Source organism: Bombyx mandarina, chromosome 24 (genome assembly GCF_030267445.1).
Source record: "Bombyx mandarina strain Sakado chromosome 24, ASM3026744v2".
Classification (NCBI taxonomy): Eukaryota; Metazoa; Arthropoda; class Insecta; order Lepidoptera; family Bombycidae; genus Bombyx; species Bombyx mandarina.
The window spans coordinates 870773-896539 of NC_143230.1; the positions used below are offsets into that span (position 1 = coordinate 870773).

The 25767-nt window shown below is 38.9% G+C and overlaps 1 protein-coding gene across 2 annotated transcripts in view; it reads right to left on the reverse strand.

Annotated features, from left to right (window-relative positions):
* Cpr50Cb (Cuticular protein 50Cb) overlaps positions 1-21401 on the reverse strand; it is a 69824-nt gene extending 48423 nt beyond the window's left edge. The window contains exon 1 of one of the 2 annotated variants that reach the window (XM_089738243.1): positions 21224-21401. In XM_089738243.1, the coding sequence (XP_089594369.1) occupies positions 21224-21232 (9 nt within the window). In that variant the 5' untranslated portion in view covers positions 21233-21401. The remainder of the gene's footprint in view (positions 1-21223) is intronic. The other variant, XM_089738241.1, reaches the window with a different exon arrangement.
* Between the last annotated feature and the right edge of the window lie 4366 nt (positions 21402-25767).

Sequence of the window (25767 nt, forward strand, 5' to 3'; positions counted from 1 at the left end):
TGTGTTATAATCGTTTTCAATTGTTTTATTTGATTGCGGAGTACGATTTGTAAAAAACGCAAGCGTTACGACTGTACGCAATTTTTCTGTTGCTTCCGGAGTATTGCAGAGCCTTAATTCGGAGAAGCCCAAGCCTTCAAGGAGGTTCGACAGAAAGCTCCCGTCGAACTTACTCAGTAGTGAATCTAATTTGAAGTCGTCGTGGCCTAAAGGATAAGACGTCCGGTGCATTCGTATCTATAGCGATGCACCGGTGTTCGAATCCCACAGGCGGGTACTAATTTTTCTAATGAAATACGTACTTAACAAAAGATCACGATTGACTTTTACGATGAAGGAATAACATCGTGTAATAAAAATCAAAACCTGCAAAATTGTAATTTGCGTAATTACTGATGGTAGGACCTCTTGTGAGTCCGCACGGGTAGGTACCACCACCTCGCGTATTTCTGCCGTGAAGCCGTAATGCGTTTCGATTTGGGGTAGCCGTTGTAACTATACTGAGACCTTAGAACTTATATCTCAAGGTGGGTGGCGCATTTACGTTGTAGCTGTCTGTGGGCTCCAGTGACCACTTAACACCAGGTGGGCTGTGAGCTCGTCTACCCATCTAAGCAATAAAAAAAAGCTTATGAAGCGTAGTTAACATATTGTATAATTAGCATCTATTTACATTTAATTATTCAATGAATGCACCTTCAGTGGATGACATTCCTTTCTAAATTGCCCTTGAACGACTTGTAGAGAAAGCTTTAAGCATTAAGTTCGCTGATATATAATAATTAGCTGTACCCGTCCGCTTTGCTGGGCATTTAAAATTAACATTATTATTTCTCACCCCCACAAAGATACTTATCATTAACGCCCCTGCAACTTGTGTAGGGAGTCCAACATTCATATAAATATTAGCCTATCCATTAAGTACATGTATTTTCTACATGGATACCAAGTTTCAAGTCAATCGAATGCACGGTTCAGTGGTTATAACGGAACATCCGTAAAAACCACTGTAGATTTATATATTAGTATAGATTTCCGTGATGTTAATAAGAAAATAAATTTAAAAAATCCTGTAATTTTACTGTCAATTCGTAACATAGGATAGTCCTAGTACTATTAAGATATCTTTATTCACTCACCTCAAACAAGCTATTGATAAATTGATTCACGCATATAAATGTGAAACTCACAAAATCATCTCGAGAAGTACAATAAATAAACAAGTCATCAAAACACAACCGGATAACGCAACTGTCATGAATACGCACTCTCCTGCGGCCGCGTGGTCGAATTTACAAAATATTTAATAAACTATTGTATGTTTGAATACAATATTATGATACCGAAAGAATATAATATGTAATGTGATGTGAAGAAATAACTGTTTATGTCATTATATTACCGTGGTAGAAGATCTTTGTGCGTCACGCGCAAGTGTGGTTTGTAATTTGTTTCCTAAAGTGATTCTTGTCCAACTGCTGGTTGTCTGGAAGAGATCGCTTTTAGCTTTTTTGTTGTATTTAATGTTTTGAATTTTTATTTATTTTGTGCTCAATAAAGCATACCCTCTCCCTCTCTCTTTCTCTCTCTGTATTTTTTCCCTATCTAATCATTGGTAGTTTAAGGGCTATCCAACTACTCACGGATCAGTAGGTGAGGTCATGGGCTCAACGTGAAACAATTGCTAACACTGACTCTTGCAAGAGCAGTTTTTTTTTCTCCTACCTATGCTGATAGCTTTGAGAGGCTGTTTCAGCTTCGCCTTGACGTGTAGTTGAACTCATGGGGCTCAAACCGGAGTGTTGCTAACGCTGGCCCTAGCAAGAGTAGTGCTTTTCTGAATCTACTATCGGATCGGAAACGCGACCCACTGAGAAGATCCGGCGAGAAACTCAGTGGGCTGTGTCTGTGGGTTAATTTACTTGTCGAGCCCTTCGTCATAAACGACGGGTTCGGCGAGGACGGTGACAGGTTCTTGTGGTACCTAAAAGCACTGTTAATGAATCAGGAGGATCCGTAATGACGTGTTTAGGGCGACGTTGACTGTTTACCATTCGGTCCATCGGACCGGGTATGTAATTTCCGGCGGCCACGACAAGAGGGTTTTCGTGTCGCACCGCCTTCTCAAAGTGAAGGGCAGTACTTCTCTGAATCTACTGTCGGATCGGAATCGCGACCTACTGAGAAGATTCGGCGAGATACTCAGTAGGTCGTGTCTATAGGTTACTTCACAAATGTGTTTCGTTCTTCGAACTCTTCGTCTTATTCGACACGAGCTTAAAAGCGCCGATATTGATTCCGGGGGATCCAACAAGAGACGTTTTCGGTGATGGCGGCTTTGTTGCTCCATCGCTTGGATCGGGTATCAGGTGTACTGACAAACCAACCAATAAATTAGAGTTTGCTTTGTTTATTGATCATCATGTATTTTTGAGGGGACGTTGAGTTTGGCGAATAAAAGAATTTGTCGTTAATTTGTCCTTCACGAATATTTTTTAATTTTTTTTATTGCTTAGATGGGTGGACAATCTCACAGCCCACCTGGTGTTAAGTTGTTACTTCAGCCCATAGGTATCTATAACGTAAATGCGCCACCCACCTTGAGATATAAGTTCTAATGTCTCAGTACAGTTACAACGGCTAGGTACCCCACCCTTCAAACCGAAACGCATTACTGCTTCACGGCAGAAATAGGCGGGAATAAATCTTTGTCAATCAGTTTTTAGATAAAGTTGTAGTTTCGCGTTAAATTTGGTATTGGGTCGATCGCATTCCCCCGTTGGCCAGACAACAGCCTATGAGCCAACAGTTCAAGCGCAACTTATGCCCTTTAAAAAACAATTAAATACGACAATAACTGGACACGACTACGGACCGTAGATTGTAACAATTAACAGATCGATTTAGGACGCGTTTTGTCGCCGAAGCGTTTTCGTCAAATGAATTTTGCAAACGTTTATTAGTTATTGTGAGTAATTGAAATCAAATGTCAGGCGTGACGATAATTTGTTTTTATAGGACCCGGAGGTCACGGCGAGCCTCCAGAAATGAAGCACTAACGCGTATAGCCAATAGGTAACTAGAATGTTATCGACATGGCACAGCGGGTCAGTAAGCTGAAGTGGCAATAGGCTGGCCATGTTAGCCGGAGAACCGGTAACTGGTGGTCGAATCCTAGTCGGGTACAATTTTTTTCTAATGAAATACGTACTCAACAAATGTTCACGATCGACTTCCACGGTGAAGGAATAACGTCGTGTAATAAAAATCAAACTTGCAAAATTATAATTTGCGTAATTACAGGTGGTAGGACCTCTTGTGAGTCCGCACGCGTAGGTACCACCACCACGCCTATTTCTGTCGTGAAGCAGTAGTGCTTTTCGGTTTGAAGGGCAGGGCAGGCGCTGTAACTATACTTGAGATCTTAGAAGTTATATCCCAAGGTGGGTGGTGGCATTTACTCGGTAGATGTCTATGGGCCTTGATAACCACTTAACACCAGGTGGATGAGCTCGTCCACCCATCTAAGCAATAAAACAAACTTAACTGTACTGAGCACGTTTTTTCCTAAAAAAAAAATTATTGTTAACATGGTTGGACGAGCTCACAGCCCACTTGGTGTTAAGTGGTTACTGGAGCCCATAGACATCCACAACTTAAATGCGCCACCCACCTTGAGATATAAGTTCTAAGATCTCAGTATAGTTACAACGGCTGCCCTACCCTTCAGACCGAAACACATTACTGCTTCACGGCAGAAATAGGCAGAGTGGTGGTACCTACCCGCGCGGACTCGCAAGAGGTCCTACCACCAGTAAGATAACTTCTAAGATATAGGGAATAACATTAACGTTGATTGGTATGATCAAGATTAAGCCGAAAGTCGTATGTGAATATCATGTATACTGTACCTATACTGAATAAGTTATGTATGATTGTGTCGACACGCCTTATGTAATGTGACATAACGAGGTATATCGCGTGTTAGTTTTTGTTAAGACAAATAAAATTATATTGTTCTTGTTTTCTGAGGGGGTCAGAATGCACGGTCAGCGCGCAACCAGTGCGGGGACCGAGTTATGCAGAACCAAGCACATTTTTGTGAAGTATGTTGGTTTATTTATTTATTTATTTATTACTAGCTGACCGTGCTACTATATGACCCGGCAGCCTTCGTAGTGACTCGATCAATAAGATCTATCAAAAAGACCTAAGTTTTTGTATAAAATAAACTTAAAACAAACAAAAAGAATCAAGGGGACATATCAAAGGAAAAACAGAATTGTTATTTTTATTTAATTCCGAGCATTTTCATATTTATCTACCTTTCAAACCTTCTCTGGACTTCCACAAATAATTCAAACCCAAAACTAGCCAAATCGGTCCAGCCGTTCTCGAGTTTTAGCGAGACTAGCGAACAGCAATTCATTTTTATATATAAAGATTTTCTAATCTCTTTTCATTCTCTCTTCTCTCTGAAGCACGTTGCATTTCCCGGGCTTAATAGTAGATTGTGTCACTCTCTGATCCATTAATTATCAATTAATTTCTAGATTTCTTGGTGCGTAAAATCACGAAGACAGTGTCGTGTTTAAGCCCACTGAGTTTCTCATCGGAACTTCTTATTGGGTTGCGATTCCGATCCGGTGGTAGACTCTGCGAAGCACTGCTCTTGAACCCCGTGAGCTGATCTAGCAGATATACCCTGCGTTGCTCGGAAATGATCAAAGAAACATATATGTCGAGCTAAACTAGTTTTATAAAAAAATTACCAGATCAGTTCAGCATTTTTCTTTATGTTAATTTTTTTTCGTAAGAAAAGACAGTCATCAACAATATACTAGCTACGGCTGCGGCCACGGCTATTGGAGTCCGTAGACTTCACAAAGTGTATATATGTATAACAATTATTCCATTGCACGATAATTCCGTTTATAATACAGAATCAAGAAAATCTGTATTTATTCGTCTCCACAATCTCTGTTCCACATTAAAATCATTTTCATATTTTTCACTTTGAAATAAAAATTATGAATAATTTTTTTTTTTGTTAAATTCAAATTCAAATTCAAAATCATTTATTTCAACTTGGATGTCATCAAAAACACACTTGTTGAATGTCAAAATGTAAAAGAAAATGTTAACTCTACCACCGGTTCCAAAAAAAGCCACAGTCCTGAGAAGAACCGGCGAAACAAACTCAGCGGGCTTTTTTTTTTTTTTTGTATTTTCTCAACTATTTTCTTTTTTTTTTAAACAAGAAAACATATTTACAGTATACAAAAAAAACAAGTCAAAAAAATACAATTCAAATAAATAATAATAATAATGAAAAATGAAAAGGCCAGGAGCGAACGCCTCATTCCCACGTAGTGCCATCTAGTAAAAAATCCTTAACTTTATAATATGCCTTGTTGCACAAACGTTCCTTGACAGTTTTCTTAAATCTATGAACAGGTAGTAGTTGAACGTTTTGTGGGATCTTGTTGAAAAGCTGTACACCCAGCCCCCTGAAAGAGTTGCTTATTTTCTTAATTCGAGCCGCCGGCAACGCAAGCCTATGTTTGTTCCTAGTGTTCACATTATGCAAATCGCAGACTCTGGGGAATTCTACAATGTTTTTACGCACGTACAATAAATTTTCAAAAATGTATTGGGACGCTAAAGTTAGAATTTTGATTTCCTTAAACTTGTCCCTCAAGGATTCCCTCGGGTGCATATTATAAATAGCACGAATAGCCCTCTTCTGCAGGATGAAAATCGTTTCGACATCGGCAGCATTGCCCCATAGCAAAATGCCATAGGACATAACACTATGAAAATAACTGAAATAAACTAGACGTGCCGTATCTTCATCAGTATACGTTCGTATTTTTTTTACCGCAAACGCTGCAGAACTAAGTCTATTCGCTAACTTGCATATGTGAGGACCCCACTGCAGCCTGGAATCAACTGTTATACCAAGAAAAACTGTCGAATCAACAAGCTCCAGTGTCTCTCCACTTACAATGATATTAGTGTCTACTTGTCTAACATTAGGTGTGGTAAATTTTATACATTTTGTTTTTTTGTTATTTAATAACAGATTATTAACACTAAACCAATGTACCACGCGCGAGATAGCATCATTCACATCGTCATAATCTTCCAATTGTCGTTTAATTTTAAACAATAAGGATGTATCATCAGCGAATAATACGACCTCGTGACGGGTTTCAATAAACTTTGGTAAATCATTGATATACACAAGAAATAAGAAGGGACCCAATATGGAACCCTGAGGAACACCCATATTAAGTAAGACACCGGAAGATCTCTTTCCTTTAACGTCTACCTTTTGGATTCTTCCGGATAAATAAGATTTAATAAGTTCTAATGAAACGCCCCTAATACCATAATGGTGTAATTTCCTCAACAATGTATTATGCTCAACACAATCAAAAGCTTTAGATAAGTCGCAGAATACCCCAAGGGCATTATGCGATTCCTCCCAAGCCTGAAAAATATTTTTAATAAGATCTACACCTGCATCAATAGTCGAACGGCCTCTAGTGAATCCATATTGTTTGTTATGAAGCAGGTTATTGGAATAGAAATGGTTCAAAAGCTGTTCCAAAATAATTTTTTCAAAAATTTTACTCAAAGTTGGTAGTACTGAAATGGGTCTAAAGTTAGTGGGGTCAAAAGTACTACCAGATTTAAACAGAGGTATTATTTTACTATATTTCATTAGATCAGGAAACACACCACTATCAATACAGTCATTAAATATTGTAGCAAGGTAAGGTGCGATTATATCAATAATGGATTTTATAACCTTAATTGATATTCCCCATAAATCACCAGTTTTTTTAATATTAATGAGCTTGAAATTATCAATTATGTCCTTTATAGCAATATTTGTGAACTTAAAGTTAACACTGCATTTATCAACATGATCTTGCAGTAATGATTCGGCGACGGTAGGAGATGAAATTAAAGATTTTGTAGTAGAAGCTGGGATATCAGCAAAGTAGCGCTCAAAAGCACTGGCCACTTCTTGATGAGAAGTTATTATTTTATCATTGATTTTCAAAATTGATTCAGCATTGCTGTTTCTGACATTCCCAGTCTCCCTATTAATGATATTCCAAGTCATTTTAATTTTGTCAGGTGCATTTTTTATAAGATTGCCTAAGTGCAATGACTTGGCCAATGTACATACTTTTTTAAACAACTTGGAATATTTACAGACATACTCATGAAATGACTTATTATGATTATATGATTTTTCATGATAAAGGTCATATAATCTCTGCCTACTTTTGTGAATTCCAACAGTCGCCCATTCATTGAATGATCTTTTATTATGTAAGATCAGAGTTTTAGAAGTAAAGATGGCACTAAATTCATCATTAATGCAATTAAATAAATCCATGTAGTGAACATTAGGATCTTCACTATAACAAACATTCGCAATTTTTGCCAAAACTTTACCTCTAAACTTCTCCATACGTCTAATATTAATAGGAACAAACTGTAGGTTTCTTGAACTATTAACATCTGTAACAGATTTAATTTTAAAAGATATGAATTGTCCACTGTGGTCTGAACTTAAATGATTAATAATATATTTATGCAAAGGTTTTACGTTTGTGAAAATATTATCTATACAGGTTGCCGATGTGCTAGTTTTTCTTGTGGGCTCTGAAAATAAATTGCTAAGGTTATATGATTTTAACAATGTTCTGAATCTAATAGTGGCATTTGTATTTTCTAATAAATTTATATTAAAATCACCACAGATAAAAATATGTTTATTAGAAACAGAAAGCTTTAATAAAACATGTTCCAATATATTTTCAAAAGAATCATATAACGAATTCGGGGGCCTGTACACACTTACAACAATGAATTGCTCAAGCTCTACACATGCCATTTCAATAATCCGTTCCACAGAGAGGCTCACAATGTCTCTACGTTCCTTACATTTATAATTTTTATTAACAATGATAAGAGAGCCTCCTCGTATAGCATTCTCAAACTTTTGCATATCGCTGTCCATGACATAAGGTGGAATTATAAAACAATTCATCTTTCATTTATTAGATTATGCTATGTCAGTATTGCCGCGGGGCGTTCGAAGTTATTCGTAATTATACACGAAGACACTGCTCGCGTTCCAAAATGGTCACGTGTGGACTAACACTGGACGAGCACTTATGTACTCTTCAAAGCAATTTTTTTTTATTGCCCTTGTAGGCAGACGAGCATACGGCCCACCTGATGGTGAGTGGTTACCGTCGCCCGCAGCAGTGGCTCCAGGTAGTATGAATGAACTCTACTCCAGTGGCAGGCGGTGCCATAGTAAAAACGAGATGCCGGTATCATCTCGAACAATTCCTCAGAGCACTCCCCATGGAACATACGGTACAAAATACAGAAGGAACCGAAGTCCCTCCGCAGACCTAGAGGTTCCAAACGATGACATTAGAAATCATAACATGGGAAGGACCAGTAGGCAAAAGAAGAAGAGGACGACCAAGGAGCATATGGATCGACGAAATAATAGCAGCAACTGGAAAATAATGGAGAAACAAAGCCAAGGATAGGGAAGAGGGGAGTAAGCTGGAGGGGGCCTATACCCGAACGGGGTTCTAATAACACAACTTTATATTTAATTTTGTAATTTTTTTATTTGATAAGGTGTTTTTCCTTTCGTTGTTTTTGGAAATAAAATGGGCTTATTATTATTATTATTATTAGATGGGTGGACGAGCTCACGGCCCACCTGATGTCAAGTGGTTGCCGTAGCCCATAGACGTGTACAACGTAAACGCGGCCACCCACTTTTAGACATGAGTTGTAAGGTCTAACTTTTAACAGTAAATCGACTGCTCCACCCTTCAAACCGAAACGCATCACTGCTTCACGGCAGAAATAGGCAGGGTGGTGGTACCTACCCGTGCGGACTCACAAGAGGTCCTACCACCAGTAAGTAATTACGCAAATTACAATTTTTGCGGGTTTCATTTTTATTACACGATATTATTCCTTCACCGTGGAAGTCAATCGTGAATATTTGTTAAGTACGTATTTCATTGGAAAAATATTTTTTGAATTTCTTTGATTTCGAGTCTCATTGTGTCTGCGCGTTAGCAACAGAAGGAAATAGTAGCTACGGACGGGCGATTTATGTGATTAATTGGTTCACGCACTAGTTACCGCTTATCTTCGGTATTTATGAGGTAGTCCGTTGTACGATAGGATATAATGTAATATCCTACCCGCGTATGCTCACAATTCCCCGCCAGCTGTTACAAGATTCAGATATATGGCGATTGTTGTTATAGGACATCATTCATTCATCGTGAAACTCAAGAACTTATAGAACTTAGAACTTATATTGTAGATGTCTATAAGCTTCAGTGACCACTTAACACCAGGTGGACTGTGAGCTCGTCCACCCATCTAAGCAATAAAAAACAAAAAGATTATACGTTATTAAAACCACCACATAATTTATTAGTTTAATCACCCATTAATTATTGTCAATACATTTTTTTGACATTCTCATATTTCCAATACTTATTGCTTACGTGATTAGAGCTTATTAAGGCTTCATACATCGCCATTAGAATTTTGTGTTAACTGCTTAAACCAAGAACTAAATCCCTTGGCATTAATGGCAGATTTATGAATTAAATGTTTTAATAACTTTGCTAATTTTAATTTTAATTTTACTGACATAGTTATAAGTATTACTCTACTAACAACATATGGACTTACAATGGTCTGAATTAAATGTTTTTTTTTTTATGGTCAAGAACACTAAACACTACATCAAGAATGAGAAGCCTTCCTACCGCGCCAACTAATCAGTCTTCAATAAAATCAATATGTCGTAAGAAGGACGTTTGGAAATGTTCAAAAGATATATTTCCGTGTAGAGTAGTGTAGACCTAAGGGTACATAATGCGCAATTACAATAGACGATTCATTATGACATAACAAATGATTTAAATGTCGTAATTAATGTATTTTGTTGATTATTCAGGGTCACAGGTCACTGGCTCGGATTCTTCTATGTTTGGACCACAATGAGCGTCGTTAGTTATGTGCGTTCGTCTTCATTAAATTTAATTGAGTGGTAGGTATCTATTTATTAATACGTGAAATAAAAACTTTGTAAACATTTTTACGGAAATTTCGCGGACGGAATAGTATGTAATTTCCCATACTTATAGGTAATATAGAGAATGAACGCATAGGAGCAGGCTTAGGGACCCCGGTAACCGTACTCGTCGAACTCGACAAAGAGTTCGCCGTGCCACCTAACCCATGAATCAGCTCGCTGAGTTTCTCGCCGGATCTTCTCAGCGGGTCGCGATTCCGATCCGGTAGTAGATTCATTCGCGAAGCAGCTGCTCTTGAGTTGTTAGGTCTCCTTCGGAGGCGCTCGAGTAGCTGTTAGCAAATCCCACCCCTTCTGGCTGAGCCTTTGCTCGCCCACCTGTCCTGGTGAAACTGGGGTCACCAGTAATCCTTCAATCATAAAAATGAATGAATGCAGAATGGTATTTTTTTTATTAAGCAGAAAAAATAAGTAATAGTTTAGAAAAACAAAAAAAAATACGCTTTTATAGAAAATCCAACAAAAATATAGAAAATAAATTTGAATTAAAAATAGTGCAAGGAAAAATGATTTTATTGCAAAAAAAGCGTGGGGTGTATGGTATCAGTAGTTATAAATATTGTATGAACAGATAGGAGCAGAAGGGTTATTTTGATAATATCCTGAAAAGCACCCCACGCTTTTTTACAATAAAATCATTTTTTCTTACACTATTTTTAATTCAAATTTATTAAAATTTATTTAAAATTTTTTGCTGGATTTTCTATAAAAGTGTATTTTTTAGTTTTTCTCAACTAGTTATTATTTATTTTTCATTTTTAAGTTGAATTTTAATTTTTTCGTTTTTTTTTAAATATTGAATTGTCATCGGTCCTTATTAAGTATACCAAATTTCGAGTTAATCCGACGTTTCGAAGGGGGTCAAAAAATTATGTCAAAGATTCCGTTACATACTAACATACATTTTTGTTTTTTTTTATTGCTTAGATGGATGGACGAGCTCACAGCCCACCTGGTGTTAAGTGGTTACTGGAGCCCATAGACATCTACAACGTAAATGCACCATCCACTTCGAGATATAAGTTCTAAGGTCTCAGTATAGTTACAACGGCTACCCCACCCTTCGAACTGAAACGCATTACTGCTTCACGGCGGAAATAGCCGGGGCGGTGGTACCTACCCGTGCGGACTCCCAAGAGGTCCTACCACCAGTGAAAATACATCAGACATTCGTCTGAAGCTAACAAAAGCGTATTAAAAATACATTAAATCTTCAGTGCTTCGCAGAATCTACCACCGGATCTTAAACGTGACCCACTGAGAACTTCCGGCGAGAAACTGAGCGGGCTGTGGGTTAATTACAAAAATAAATGTCGCTTAAACCAAATAACATTTCACCCGTCGATATTATGTTTTACTCACCGTTGCTCATAACATCAGCAATGCTTTTTGCAAACCTCGTTCGTCCTTAAGTCAAAACTTGACGAATGCTTTTGTGTAACTTAAAAATTATATCCGACAACAATTCACTGCGAACCAATGACGCATCCTGACAAATAGCCTCGCGTTAACAATACGCGTTAACTTATCGATAGACGGCTCAATGTCGTTCGGTCCGCAGGTTTGATGCCCGGGCCGTGCGCATTCCGATGTGCAAGGTCGCTGCATCCGATGATCTTGTTTTGGTTACGAATAATCGAAGGCGTCAGCCAATAATAACTACATGTAAATTGAATATTTTCAATGGAGAAGCGATAGTTCAAATAAGACAGGTTCTCTTGAAATTTGAAGTCGTCGTGGCCTAAGGGATAAGACGTCCGGTGCATTCGTGTTGAGCGATGCAACGGTGTTCGAATCCCAGGCGGGTATTACAACGGCTGCCCCACCCTTCACACCGAAACGCATTACTGCTTCACGGCAGAAATAGGCAGGGCGGTGGTACCTACCCGCGCGGACTCACAAGAGGTCATACCACCAGTAATTACGCAAATTATAATTTTGCGGGTTTCGATTTTTATTACACGATGTTATTCCTTCACCGTGGAAGTCAATCGTGAACATTTGTTGAGTACGTATTTCATTAGAAAAATTGGTACCCGCCTGCGATTCGAACACCGGTGCATCGCTCAACACGAATGCACCGGACGTCTTATCCGTTAGGCCACGACGACTTCAAGGTGGGTGGCGCATTTACGTCGTAGATGTCTATGGGTTCCAGTAACCACTTAGCACCAGGTGGGCTGTGAGCTGTGACTTCAGCAATGCCAGGGGCAGAGCCAAGCCGCTGCCTACTGCTTTGAGCCTACTGATTGCGTTCTTAGGCCTGTGACAGTAACTATAGAGCATAATATATTTGACAGATGCCTGAAACTCGCTAGCAATATTTTCAGGGCAAGCGTACATAATATGTAACATGTAAATCATGAAATAGATTGTTTTTCTAATTGCCTTACAACGTGTGTACAGGAAAAATCTCCCAAGGATCATTTCCTGATCGGATTCCAACTAAATATAACCTAATCATAATTAATCAAATGTAATAAAGTTATAGTTTTTTTTTCTTCTTCTATTATATGTAGAATAATTTTTTATTTATTTACTTAGTTTAAAAGTATTATTCTCAATTTCATATTTCTTAAAATTATTCTTTATATTTTTTTTAATTATTCTCAATTTTCTAATTTCAAAATGTTGTCAACCATTGCACTGTCGATTGCATCTATAATTGAGGTGACATCTGTCATGTACTTATTGTTAATTTGTCAATGTTTTGTGTTGATGATCACTTTGTCGATGCAACTAAATAAATATGTAAATACAAGTTCTAAATAACATTAGCTTAGTGGAAGCTCTTTGTCGCCATCTTCCAAACCCCTTTCAATATTACTTTTAGATTCATTGTCTCAAATTTAATGTTAACAGTAATTTTATAGAAACGCGAAATTGTGTGGTTTTGCGGGACTCGAAATAAATTGCGGATTCACTAATGACTTTTTCTGATTATGTATTTTGAAATTGAACGTGAAACGGTTCAGTATGCGGTTCTGTATTTGCGCTAACAGCCTTTTTTATGATTGAAAAATTACTGACGGCCCGAAGGCCTTTCCAGCTTCACCAGGACAGGTGGGCGAGCAAAGGCTCAGCCATGAGGGGTGGGATTTGCTAATAGCTGCCCGAGCGCCTCTGAAGGAGACCTAACAACTCAACAGCAATTGCTTCGCGAATGAATCTACTACCAGATCGGAATCCACTGAGAAGATCCGGCGAGAAGCTCAGTGGGCTGTGTCTATAGGTTAATTCACTCGTCGAGCCCTTCGTCGCAAGCAACGGGTTCAACGAGGACGGTGACCGGATCGTTTAGTAATTACCTCCCAAATTCCTTTTTATTTTTCGCTGGTTGGATTTACATGTTTTACATCTGTATCTCAATTATGTTTTACATTACAGGAGAAACTAAAAAAAAAACGAAAGCGCGCCATCTAGTGGGTGTGAGCCGCAACTACTCGTCAAACGTCAGAACAGTTCGGGTGGCGTGCTTTGGCAGAGTCCCCACTTCGATAAAGCGGCACGACACGAGAACCCTCTCATCGTGGCCGCCGGTAACTACATTCCCGATCCTGCGGACAGAATGGAAAGCAGTCGACGTCGCCCAAAACACGTCATCTCGGATCCTCCCGATCCACTAACGGTGCTTTTAGGTACTTCAAGCACCGGTCACCGTTCTCGTCGAACCCGTCGCTTGCGACGAAGGGCTCGGCGAGTAAATTAACCCACAGACACAGCCCACTAAGTTTCTCGCCGGATCTTCTCAGTGAGTCGCGTTTCCGATCCGGTAGTAGATTCTGCGAAGCACGGCTCTTGCTAGGGTTCGTGTTAGCAACATCGTCAGGTTGAGCCCCGTGAGCTCACCTACTAAAGTTAGGGTTACGCTGACATAGCCTCTCAAGGCTATCAGCTTAGGTAGGAAAAAAAAAAAAAAAAAGGCAGAGTCGAGATGTCATCGCTCGAGTGGAATCGATACACATTCGTTGCCTGACTTAGGAGGAGTGAAGACGTCTTGGAACTGTCACCATTTCGTGATGCGCAATCTCTTTGCAAGACTACCCACTATACGCTCACTATGTCAGGAAATAGTGAAGATATCGGCCCATTCTGCGACATATAGTCTATTAACTGTATACATCTATTTATTTAAACAACACACAATGCTGTTAGCTCGCGAGTTCTGTGCCATCAAATTTTACATGTTTATTGTAACACACACAGCTTTTTACCTCACAATATGTATAGTAATTAATAATGTAATGATTTATTGTGCGTGAACAACGAACAACTTTCACTTTTTCTAATATAGTTCTCTATGCTATTTGCTTTGGCGGACAGCGGTTATTTATTGGTATTGCAAAGACGTCTTAAGTTTAGGAGCCTTTTATTTAATGGGTTAGGTTATGACGAATTAATGCAACGACATAAGTATCATTTTATTGCCTGTTTGAGAGCGTCAGAAGGTTTCTTCGACAAAGCGGCGCGACACGGTAACAATATTAGAACACTAATCGACTATAATCGTGGCCGCCTCTAATTACACACTCGATCCAGACGACAGATTCCTATCCGTTAGTGGATTCAGCGAAGCACTGCTTTTGCTAGGGCTAGTATTACCAAAATTCTTACAGGCTAAGAAGAGGCGAGAATATCAACTGGGGGCTACTGATAACCAAAATAATCATCATTTTCCAAATTATTCTCTTAACATTGCTTATATAAATATCGCGCTATAGTCATAGTGATTTGTTTTGGAAATAGCCTTTTTTTCCGAATTGCAAAACCAAAAAGAATACATAACACATCAAATATATCCAAATCATGAGTGATTATAGTTTTCTTGAATTATAACATGTCTCCACAAAGACTTTCCACGTCGAAGGGACAGCATTTATATAAACGTGTGATCTTGTTCGGTATTTCTCAGGTACTGTGGCCAGAGGGGTGGTTGTATGGACATTCAGCCCTTAACGCTATACCTTTGAGATATCACAGTACTTGACATGCATCGCCATTTGCGTCCGCTAAAGGCATTGCGAGAACACTGGATCGTAGTGTAGACACTAATAATTATTAGCATTCTACACTCCTTCTCTATATTCTTAATTCTTAATAAACAGATAATTACAAGTTGCATCCTTACAAAATTAGTTTTGTGTTTGAACAGTTGTATCTCAGTGTAGTGAATGCAACACAAAAAAACACATAATGAATGTTACACTGCAATTGGAGATTAATTAGGTAATTAGGAATGGACGTTTTTATGCGAAAAGGACCCACGTAGGAGCTTTTTTTTCCTACCTAATATGAGAGCCTTGAGAGGCTATATCAGCGTAGCCTTAACTAGTAGGTGAGCTCACGGAGCTCAAACCTGATGACGTTGCTAACATGAACCCTAGTAAGAGCCGTGCTTCGCAGAATCTACCACCGGATCGGAAGCGCGACCTGCATACGTATGTAATGAAATGTTTCATCGTGATTGTAACAAATTTCAAAACGTTTTGTTAACTTGAACATTTGCACAAGATCCACGGCTTTTAATTGTGTACTAGAGGTCCCGCAGTAGTTGAAATTCGACTATAATTAATTGGAATTGTAAGTTTGTACACTATTATGATTGTATTTTATACTTCTATAATCACAAATTTCGCCAAGACTACACTCTAAAAAATATTAACAAAGGCAAACAATATTTAATCTATTCTCAATTTGACAACAGATGCCAAGAACAAAAGTTTGATAATAAATAGTATGCATGCGTGTGTGCGTTAAATACATGGTATGTAGTGTGTGTAATGTTTTCTTTATCGATTTAATGTATCTTTTATGCATTATTTTTAAAAAATATTAGCATTGTGCACTTCTTCTCTATATTCTCTATAAGTGTAGAAAATTTCATACTCCTCCGTCCGCGCAATTTTCGTAAAAAGGGATACAAAGTTTTTGCTTCACGTATTAATAATTGTGTATGAGAGGAATAGAAAACAATTATCACTTTACTTATTTCGAATATCAGTATATACCAGGAGAAGTATTTTTTTGTTATTTCATTTATTACTTAGATGAGTGGACGAGCTCACGGCCCACCTGATGTTAAATGGTTACCGGAGCCCAGAGACATCTACAACGTAAATACGCCACCCACCTTGAGATATGAGTTCTAAGGTCTCAGTATAGTTACAACGGCTGCCCCACCCTTCGAACCGAAACGCATTACTGCGTCACGGCAGCTGTAGGCAGGGTGGTGGTACCTACCCGTTCGAATTCACAAGACGTCCTACAACCAGTTTTTTTTTTTAAATTAGACTTGCTATGATTCAATTTCGCTTTTATTTACTGTTTCCCTTTCGCATGAACTTTCCCAAATTCGGTTCCCATTTTCGTATTAATCTAATATTGACGTTCGCATGTGATTGCTCAACAATAGCGATCTCACGTTATCGGGTCAAGGGTTCGAATCGTTGCAACCATTATTAGTACAGCATTAGTATATTTTTAAACTGATTTATTAGCTAATGATCTGTATAAGTGGTAACCTTTATATGAGATATCGAAATTAATTCATATCCACCTTGAGACAGAACAGACGTTTGTTGATGTCGATGTATGTACGGGGATTTATATAGATATATATATATTTATATATTTTTTTCATTCAAAACGGTAATTTAAAAGTTGGTAGGTGTGGTAAGATGCCTTGTGGGTCCGCACGAGTGGATACCATCTCCCTGCCTATTTCTGCCATGAAACAGTAATGCGTTTCGGTTTGAAGGGCGGGGCAGCCGTTGTACTGTAAAAACGGAGACCCTAGGACTCTTATATAGGTGGGTGGCGGCGCTTATGTTGTAGATGTCCATGGGCTCCGGTAACCACTTAACACTAAGTGGGCCGTGAGCTGGTCCAACTATCTAAGCAATAAAAATAAAAATCTTTTTTATTCCAAATGGTGACATATGTCATGTTGTAGTTTAAAATTACCCAAATGTTCAATGTGGAAGTCATCATCGCTTGAAATAGGCAGGGTGTTCTCAGTATGAGGGTGTGAGCATACTAAGGGTTTTTTTTAATGCTTAGATAGGCAGGGTGGTGGTACCTACCCGCGCGGACTCACAAGAGGTCCTACCACCAGTAATTACGCAAATTATAATTTTGCGGGTTTCGTTTTTATTACACGATGTTATTTCTTCACCGTGGAAGTCAATCGTTAACATTTGTTGAGTACGTATTTCATTAGAAAAATTGGTACCCGCCTGCGAGATTCTAACACTGGTGCATCGTTCAACACGAATGCACCGGACGTCTTATCCTTTAGGGCACGGCGACTTTTTCTCGTCTTTATCCCCCTTATCATGCTGCAGAAGGATTTAGCATGAGTTTTACGACCGGCCTGACGTCAACCCTCCTTGGACTATACCTCCAGTAGTACATCGACTGGAACGCGCACAAGAACAGGCTTCTTCTGTTTCACACTTGGTGTTCCTTTTGCTTCCATCGTTTTTTTTTATTGCTTAGATGGGTGGACGAGCTCACAGCCCACCTGATGTTAAGTGGTTACGCCACCCACCTTGAGATAGAAGTTCTAAGGTCTCAGTATAGTTACTACGGCTGCCCCACCCTTCAAACCGAAACGCATTACTGCTTCACGGCAGAAATAGGCAGGGCGGTGGTACCTACCCGTGTGGACTCACAAGAGGTCCTACATCTATGATTCACATTTTATTATTATCATGAACAATTATTATACTAAAATTTCAATATGTATCATGCTAAAAGCATGAAAATATCACATTTTGCTGTATGCTTCATAATAATATGCATACTGAAGATTCCAATGTGAAGACGAGTTTATTCCAATCTAAAGATTTAAGCCAAGATACGCCAAAATGTGGGCAAGAGTTTGCCGAGAGATGAAATTTAGATAAAAAAAACATATAAGGCCGCCATAGAAAACGCGTTGGAAATTTTTTTATTACCATGAAAAATCCTAATTCAAGCGAAGGTGATAGAAAAACAATAAAACTGTTGAAACGGCTAATGTGCAGTAGTGATTCTTTACGGCTTTAATCAGTTTTTTACGCATCTTAGGTGTGTTCTGGAAATTTATTTATTTGATTGTGAATTATTCACTTGTTTTTTTTTTTATTGTGGGTAAAATGTGTGAATATTAAAGGTTTAAACCTTAAAAACGGGTTTCTCTGTCTCAAAGTCTATGTTTGAAGTCATCGTGGCCTAAAAGATAAGACGTCCGATGCATTCGTATCAAGTAATGCGAATGTGCCGGTGTTCGAATCCCGCAGGCAGGTACCGATTTTTTTAAATAAAATGCGTACTTAATATGCATTCACGATTAACTTCCACGGTGAAGGAATATCATCGTGTGATAAAAATCAAACCCGCAAAAATGACAATTTGCCTAATTGCTAATTATAATAGGTGGTACTCTACTGGTGGTAGGACCTCTTGTGAGTCCGCGCGGGTAGGTACCACCGCCCTGCCTATTTCTGCTGTGAAGCAGTAATGCGTTTCGGTTTGAAGGGTGGGGCAGCCGTTGTAACTATACTTGAGACCTTAGAACTTATATCTCAAGGTGGGTGACAAAATTTACATTGTTGATGTCTATGGGCTCTGGTAACCACTAAACACCAGGAGGGCCGCGCACTCTTCCGCCTGTCGAAGCAAAAAAAAACATAAATATGCGTAATGTGTTCAGTACTGGGCAAGAATAGGCACTAGATAAACGGTACGCGCGGTATTAAGTGGGTAATGCAATTCATGTGACACTGACATGTCATGACACTGCCATGACACTGACATGGCACTCAGGAGACAATAAGGAATGGACTGCGGTAGCTACTTAACATCAGAAAGGCCTTGAACTCGTTTTTCTAAAGCTAGTAAAAACGATCATCGTATAATAAATACCAGGGCACCAGAGATTAAAGGATTTATCGAACAACAAAAACACATTGACAGACTATTCGCTTGTGAATCTATTCTTGTCATGACCCAGTTTAGAAAACATAATTCCACAAGCAAGGTCATCATCATAGCCAAGTTGGTACGAAGCGCGTGCCGTAATTTATATGTATTGATTTTCTGATAATAGTACTAGGTTGACATAAACAAAAAGGTCTCTTCGATATTCGCGACTCGTAGGCAGAATTAATACTGATTTTATGACGAGCGACTCCTTGGCTTCCACGAAAACCGCAAAGTGTTAAGAAATAATGGCTATAAAAATGCAAGATTAAAAGAGAGAGAGAGAGAGAATACACTTTATTGCACACCAAAACACAATTTACATTCAAAAAACAATGAAAAATCAGATACATTTGTACAATAAGCTGTATAAGTAAGTAGTTTTATAATAATCATGAAAAGTTTTCTTTGAAGATGTGTTAAATTTACCACCGCAGCCGGCTGTACCGCCCTAAAATAGCATTACCCTGCTTTTTCCGAATAAAAACCAGCGAAAAAAAAAAAAAACCGGATAAAATCTTGGGTTGTATTGTAGTAGCCCATACAGATTGCTATCACCGACCTGCCTATTTCTACTAATATTCTAATATTTCTTTCTTATTTTGAGGCTTATTTCATGGCATTTTCTGAAATAGATTAGAAAAGATTGGTGGAGGGGCTATTATATGTTAAGCTACCAGGATCTTATGAACAAATAGGGGTTTCATTAATTATCGCTCTACTACACCGCGAGTCAAATAACAAATTGATTGATATCTCATTAATCTTCTAAGCTGTCATCGTTATTGAGAGCTTTATCGCACGATCTTTAAGGGACTTGACCTACGAATAAAATTTACGATGCATGGCAGAATCATGGGAAACACGTGTAATTTGCGCTTATACATAAAATTACCCATACAATTCACGAATAAAGGTTACCAGGCGAACATAACCGAAAAGACGTAGAGAACTAACTAAACGACGAAGCCGCGGTGAGTTATGTGAGAAATAAAATTGCTTTTACGGCGAGCGCGCTGCCTTCGTAATGTATTATTCCTTTTAGCGCAATTTGTTAAGACATATTGTGTATATGTAGTTCTGAATTTAGATGAATGTATTATTGATATTGAAGTGATAGCGATAGTGAAGAAGGGGCATTTTCTGAAAGCCATACCAGTATACCGCGATCAGCAATTGGTACTGCTGAGTGATAAGGCGTATTGTAAGTCCAAACAGGTGGCACTAGACACATTCCACGCGTCCCGTCATGCATTCTAGTTTGAAGGTAGCTAGCTTCGAAATAGCCTCTCAAGGCTATCAGCAAAGGTAGGAAAAAAGTCACAAATAGAGTGAAATGGAGAAGCCTCGCAAAAGCCGAAACTAAGAAATAAGACATTACATTTTTTTTTTATTGCTTAGATGGGTGTACGAGATCACAGCCTACCTGGGGTTGAGTGGTTACTGGAGCCCATAGACATCTACGAAGTAAATGCGCCACCCACCTTGAGTTCTAAGGTCTCAGTATAGTTACAACGGCTGCCCCGCCCTTCAAACCGAAACGCACTACTGCTTCACGGCAGAAATAGGCAGGATGGTGGTACCTACCCACGCGGACTCACAAGAGATCCTACCACCAGTAATTACGCAAATTATAATTTTACGGATTTGATTTTTATTAGACGATGATATTTATTCACCGTGGAAGACAATCGTGAACATTTGTGAAGTACGTATTTCATTAGAATAATTGGTACGCGCCTGGGATTCTAACACCGGTGCATCGCTCAACATGAATGCTTTTTTTTTTTATCCTACCTATGCTGATAGCCTTGAGAGGCTATTTCAGCGTACCCTAGCTTGTGTAGGTGAGCTCGCGGGGCTCAAACCGGAGAATTGCTAACACCGCCCTAGCAAGAGCAGTGCTTCGCAGAATCTACCACCGGATCGGAAGCGCGACCCACTGAGAAGATCCGGCGAGAAACTCAGTGGGCTAGACGAATGCACTGGACGTCTTATCCTTTAGGCCACGACGACGAATTCACAGAATATGTCATAATGACGTCTAACTTAAAATATATTTAACTTCATAACTTGAATGCTCACCTTGATCATTATTGATGAAGTGACCTTCAAAATCGGACCGAATAAGTGCTGTTAAATTTCATACGCTCCATCCTCGATGACTCACATTTTAAATAGATCCAATCGTTGATGAGTTCTCGCTATCAGACCGTGAACTAACACAAGCACATAAAATAATAATAATGTTTTCATGCACAAAGGTTGCCGCTATGCAACATTGCGCAACCCAATGAAACAAGTGAACTTATTAAAGCTATAACTTATAGATTCGTTCACAATTGAGTGGTAATTTGCGATGAATGAGGACTCTTTGTATGGACAGAGAGATTGTTTTATGTAACAAATAACAAGTCATTTTATTAGGGACACAGGTGTGTTTATTGTGAATGCTTCGCCTAAGAAGGAAGTTGGGCTATTTTGAATGAATTTCGTCAAGGAGATTTAATAATAAAAGCTTACTAATAGCGCCCATGGTAAGAGAGTGGCCACGATCATACCACCAGTAGATGTACTGGCTTTACAACACATCCCACCGATCCATTAACGGTGCTTTTAGGTACCCCAAGCACCGGTCATCGTTCTCGTCGAACCCGTCGCTTGCGATGTAGGGCTCGGCGAGTAAATTAACCGACAGACACAGCCCACTGAGTTTCTCACCGGATCTTCTCAGTGGGTCGTGTTTCCGATCCGGTGATAGATTCTCTCTTGCTAGGGTTAGTGTTAGCAACGACGTCAGGCTTGAGCCCAGTGAGCTCACCTACTAGTTAAGGCTACGCTGAAATGGTCTCTCAAGACCATCAGCTGAGGTAGGGAACAAATGTAGCTTTTGGCTATGAAAACCACGCCATATGCGACCTGTGTCTGAAACATTGTATGAATATTTTCACATGATTATTAACAAATAAAATCCAGCCCTTAGTCTATCTGTAGACATACCGCTTTGGTTTGGAATTAGTAAAAACGAATTAGTAAATCAAATGTGATCCTTAATATAGTATAATAATTGACTGATTGATTAATTTAGTTTTTGTTATATTTTCCCAAGCTTACGATACTGTGTACCTGCCTATCTTTAACGTTATAGTATTTTTTGAATGTGATTTTAGTTTTCACTTGTTATTGATATTCCTTCTATACATGTTTTCTAAATTTTCTTACTATTTTAACAATATTAGTATCGTGTATAAGCCTTTTCTCAGAAAACCGCAATAAATAATCATAATAATTTATGTATTTCTCTCTTAAAGGCATAGTACACATAGAGATTAACCTCATAATTTATTTTGTTAGAATTTAAAAGGGCTGAAGTCTGTACTATGTCCAAAGACCTGTATTACTGATTTTCAGGCCTCCTACTTCTCAGGATAGATTAGGATAGGTTAAGTCGTGAACTGATGTCGCGGACTAGTGTCGAGAGATCATTAGGTGTTACCATTTAAGTAGGTCAAATACATAGGTAGGTCCATATATTACCTCGTACATAAATCGAAACATACCGGTATGCAAGTGCGAATTTTTTAACGTTTTCGGTCGCGTAAAAGTTAACTCAAATTTGTATGGAATTAGAACAGTGAGGGACTTTGCGAAGTTAAAAAGCCTGCACTTTTCTTTCCTACCTAAGCTGATGGTCTTGAGAGACAATATCGGCGTCACCGGGCGAGTAGATGAGCTCACGGGCCTCAAAGCTGACGACGTTGCTAACACGAACCCTAACAAGAGCCGTGCTTCACCGAATCTCCCACCGGATCGAAAACACGACCCACTGAGAAGATCCGGTGAGAAACTCAGTGGGCTGTGTCTGTGGGAGCTCGCACTAAGCACACTGTTATATTATCAAGTATCATTCATGCGTGTTGCATGAAACCGTCCACGAATTCATTTAATGACTGATTAATTTAACATCAATCCGTCTACATGTGTATTGCACTAATGATATTATGCAACTTGTATCCGGGGTCCGGGACGGACACGCTTCGTTCTCGCATAAAGCCGTCGTCGACCTTCGTTTGACGTATGAAGATGGAATGTCGGATTTATACACGATTTTCGGCCAGCGTAGATCGGTAAAATTTTCGAGAATCCGTCATGTTACAATGCGTTCTTTTTACGAAAATTGCGCGGACGGAGGAGTATGAAATTTCCCACACTTATGGATATATATAATATAGAAAAGGAGTGGAGAATATTAATATTTTTTTTAATTATAGAATAAAATATATCAAATCAATAAAAAAAAAACATTACACACTCTACCACGTATTTGACGCACACACGCATTTATACTATTTTGCTCATTGATCAAGTCTGTGACCAAATGGAGAATAGATTAATATTGTTTTTCTACTATTTGTCTATAGTCTAGTCTTGGTGAAATCTGTTATTATAGAAGTAGTCTTTGCCAATAGAACCGTCGTTGCAATACAACCGTGCGTTGGTTGTGTTTTATAAGCGTCTTCAGAATTGATCATGGTTCATTCAGCTCCAGTGTTCCATTGGGACAAGCTACGAGAAAGTATCGACAACACAACTTCTTGTGAGTTTTGTGAGTGAATGTGAGGTCTTGTGTGTGAGTCCGCACTGGTAGGTATCACCACCCTGCCTATTTCAGCCGTGAAGCAGTAATGCGTTTCGGTTTGAAGGGTGGGGCAGCCGTTACTGAGACCTTAGAACTCATATCTCATGGTGGATGGCGGCATTTGCTTTGTGGATGTCTGTGGGCTTCGGTAACCACTTAACCTTACCACCGGGCTGTGAGCTCGTCCAGCCATCTATGCAATAAAAAAAATAAAAAAGCAAGTCCAAAGGTTCCAACACAACCAAAAAGACTTGAATACGAATTCGTGTGTTGCTTTTTTTTTAAGCTTGGAATGTTAAGCTGTAGACTGCGGCTTTAGGGCAATTATTTAACAGATTAAGGACAGAGATTTTTTAGCGATTTTTGCCAAAAGTAATTAAATGCATATGGATAAAGAATTAGTTGAATAAGCTATTCCTACTTTTAGTTTTTTTATTATGCAATTATATTGTCGAAAAGTCCAACTTCAATTTTTACTGGTGGTAGGAGCTCTTGTGAGTCCGCGCGGGTAGGTACCACCGCCCTGCCTATTTCTGCCGTGAAGCAGTAATGCGTTTCGGTTTGAAGGGTTGGGCAGCCGTTGTAACTATACTGAGATCTTAGAACTTATATCTCAAGGTGGGTGGCGCATTTACGTTGTAGATGTCCATGGGCTCTAGTAACCACTTAACACCAGGTGGGCTGTGAGCTCGTCCACCCATCTAAGCAATAAAAAATAAATAAAAAAAGTATGTTATAGTTACTAGCCTAGATATATTCATATTCAATAGAAAACTTGCGGTCAGGGGTATTCTAGGCAGGTGAGTTACGGTGGTCCCAGGGTCCGCTAATTTTGTTTTGACAAAGTAATAGTATCTACCCACAGGGACCAATCCGGTACTTAAACTGTTAAGAACTTAAAAATACCTAAAAAGACGTATTTTTAATGCATACGCTCGTAAACATTAACTTGTATGCAAGTCTTAATTACTGACGCTCTCTTCAAAATCGAACGGATTCATCAAAATACATCATAATGTCGTCACGTAATAATGATCATTGTGATACAATGAAATCAAAGATAAATATGTATAATAACATAGACGATGTGTTTGATTTTTATATTACAGCGTTTTATTAATAAATTTGTGTAATATAATAAATAAATAAAAACGGTTTTTAATTACAGGAAGCATTTGAGTCGTTTTTCCGTTAGAAAATTATTTTTGTTACGCAAATTGAACAATAGAGGTTAGAATGATTGTATTCGCCGGGCCATTAAATACGTTAACAGATTTGTTACGCTACCACACTCATGATGTAGGAGTTCGTGTTAATTATTTGTTTTTATTTATTTATTGGGTGTGCGTGTTTTTTTATGTAAATTTCTTTGAGAATCATCGGACGCCGCATTTGTCCCTGACAAATGATAAACTGTTTTTCTTCAATAACGACAAAAACAATTGATTGAATGCCACCAGTAACCCTTGAATTTAGAAACATAAAGTCGGATATCCATATTTTTAACATATAAGTTTCCCATGCCCGATCCTACAGACCGAATGGTAAGCAGTCGACGTCACCCAAAACACGTCATTTCGGATCCTCCCGATACACTAACGGTGCTTTTAGGTACCTCAAGCACCGGTCACCGTTCTCGTCGAACCCGTCGCTTGCGACGAAGGGCTCGGTGAGCTAATTAGTCCACAGACACAACCTACTGAGTTTCTCGCCGGATCTTCTCAGTGGGTCCCGTTTCCGATCCGGTGGTAGATTCTGCGAAGCACTGCTCTTGCTAGGGCCAGTGTTAGCAATTCTCTCAGGTTACACCCCGTGACCTCATCTACCCGTCTGTGCGTAGTTGAAATAGCCCCTTAGACTATCAACGATTAAGTAGGGAACAAAATTGAATGTAAGCCTTAACAAATTGTCGTCCATCCGCTTTGAAAGAACGCGAGCAACATGTCCGAACTGACCGTGCAGCTTTTTTTTATTACTTAAATAAGTTGTC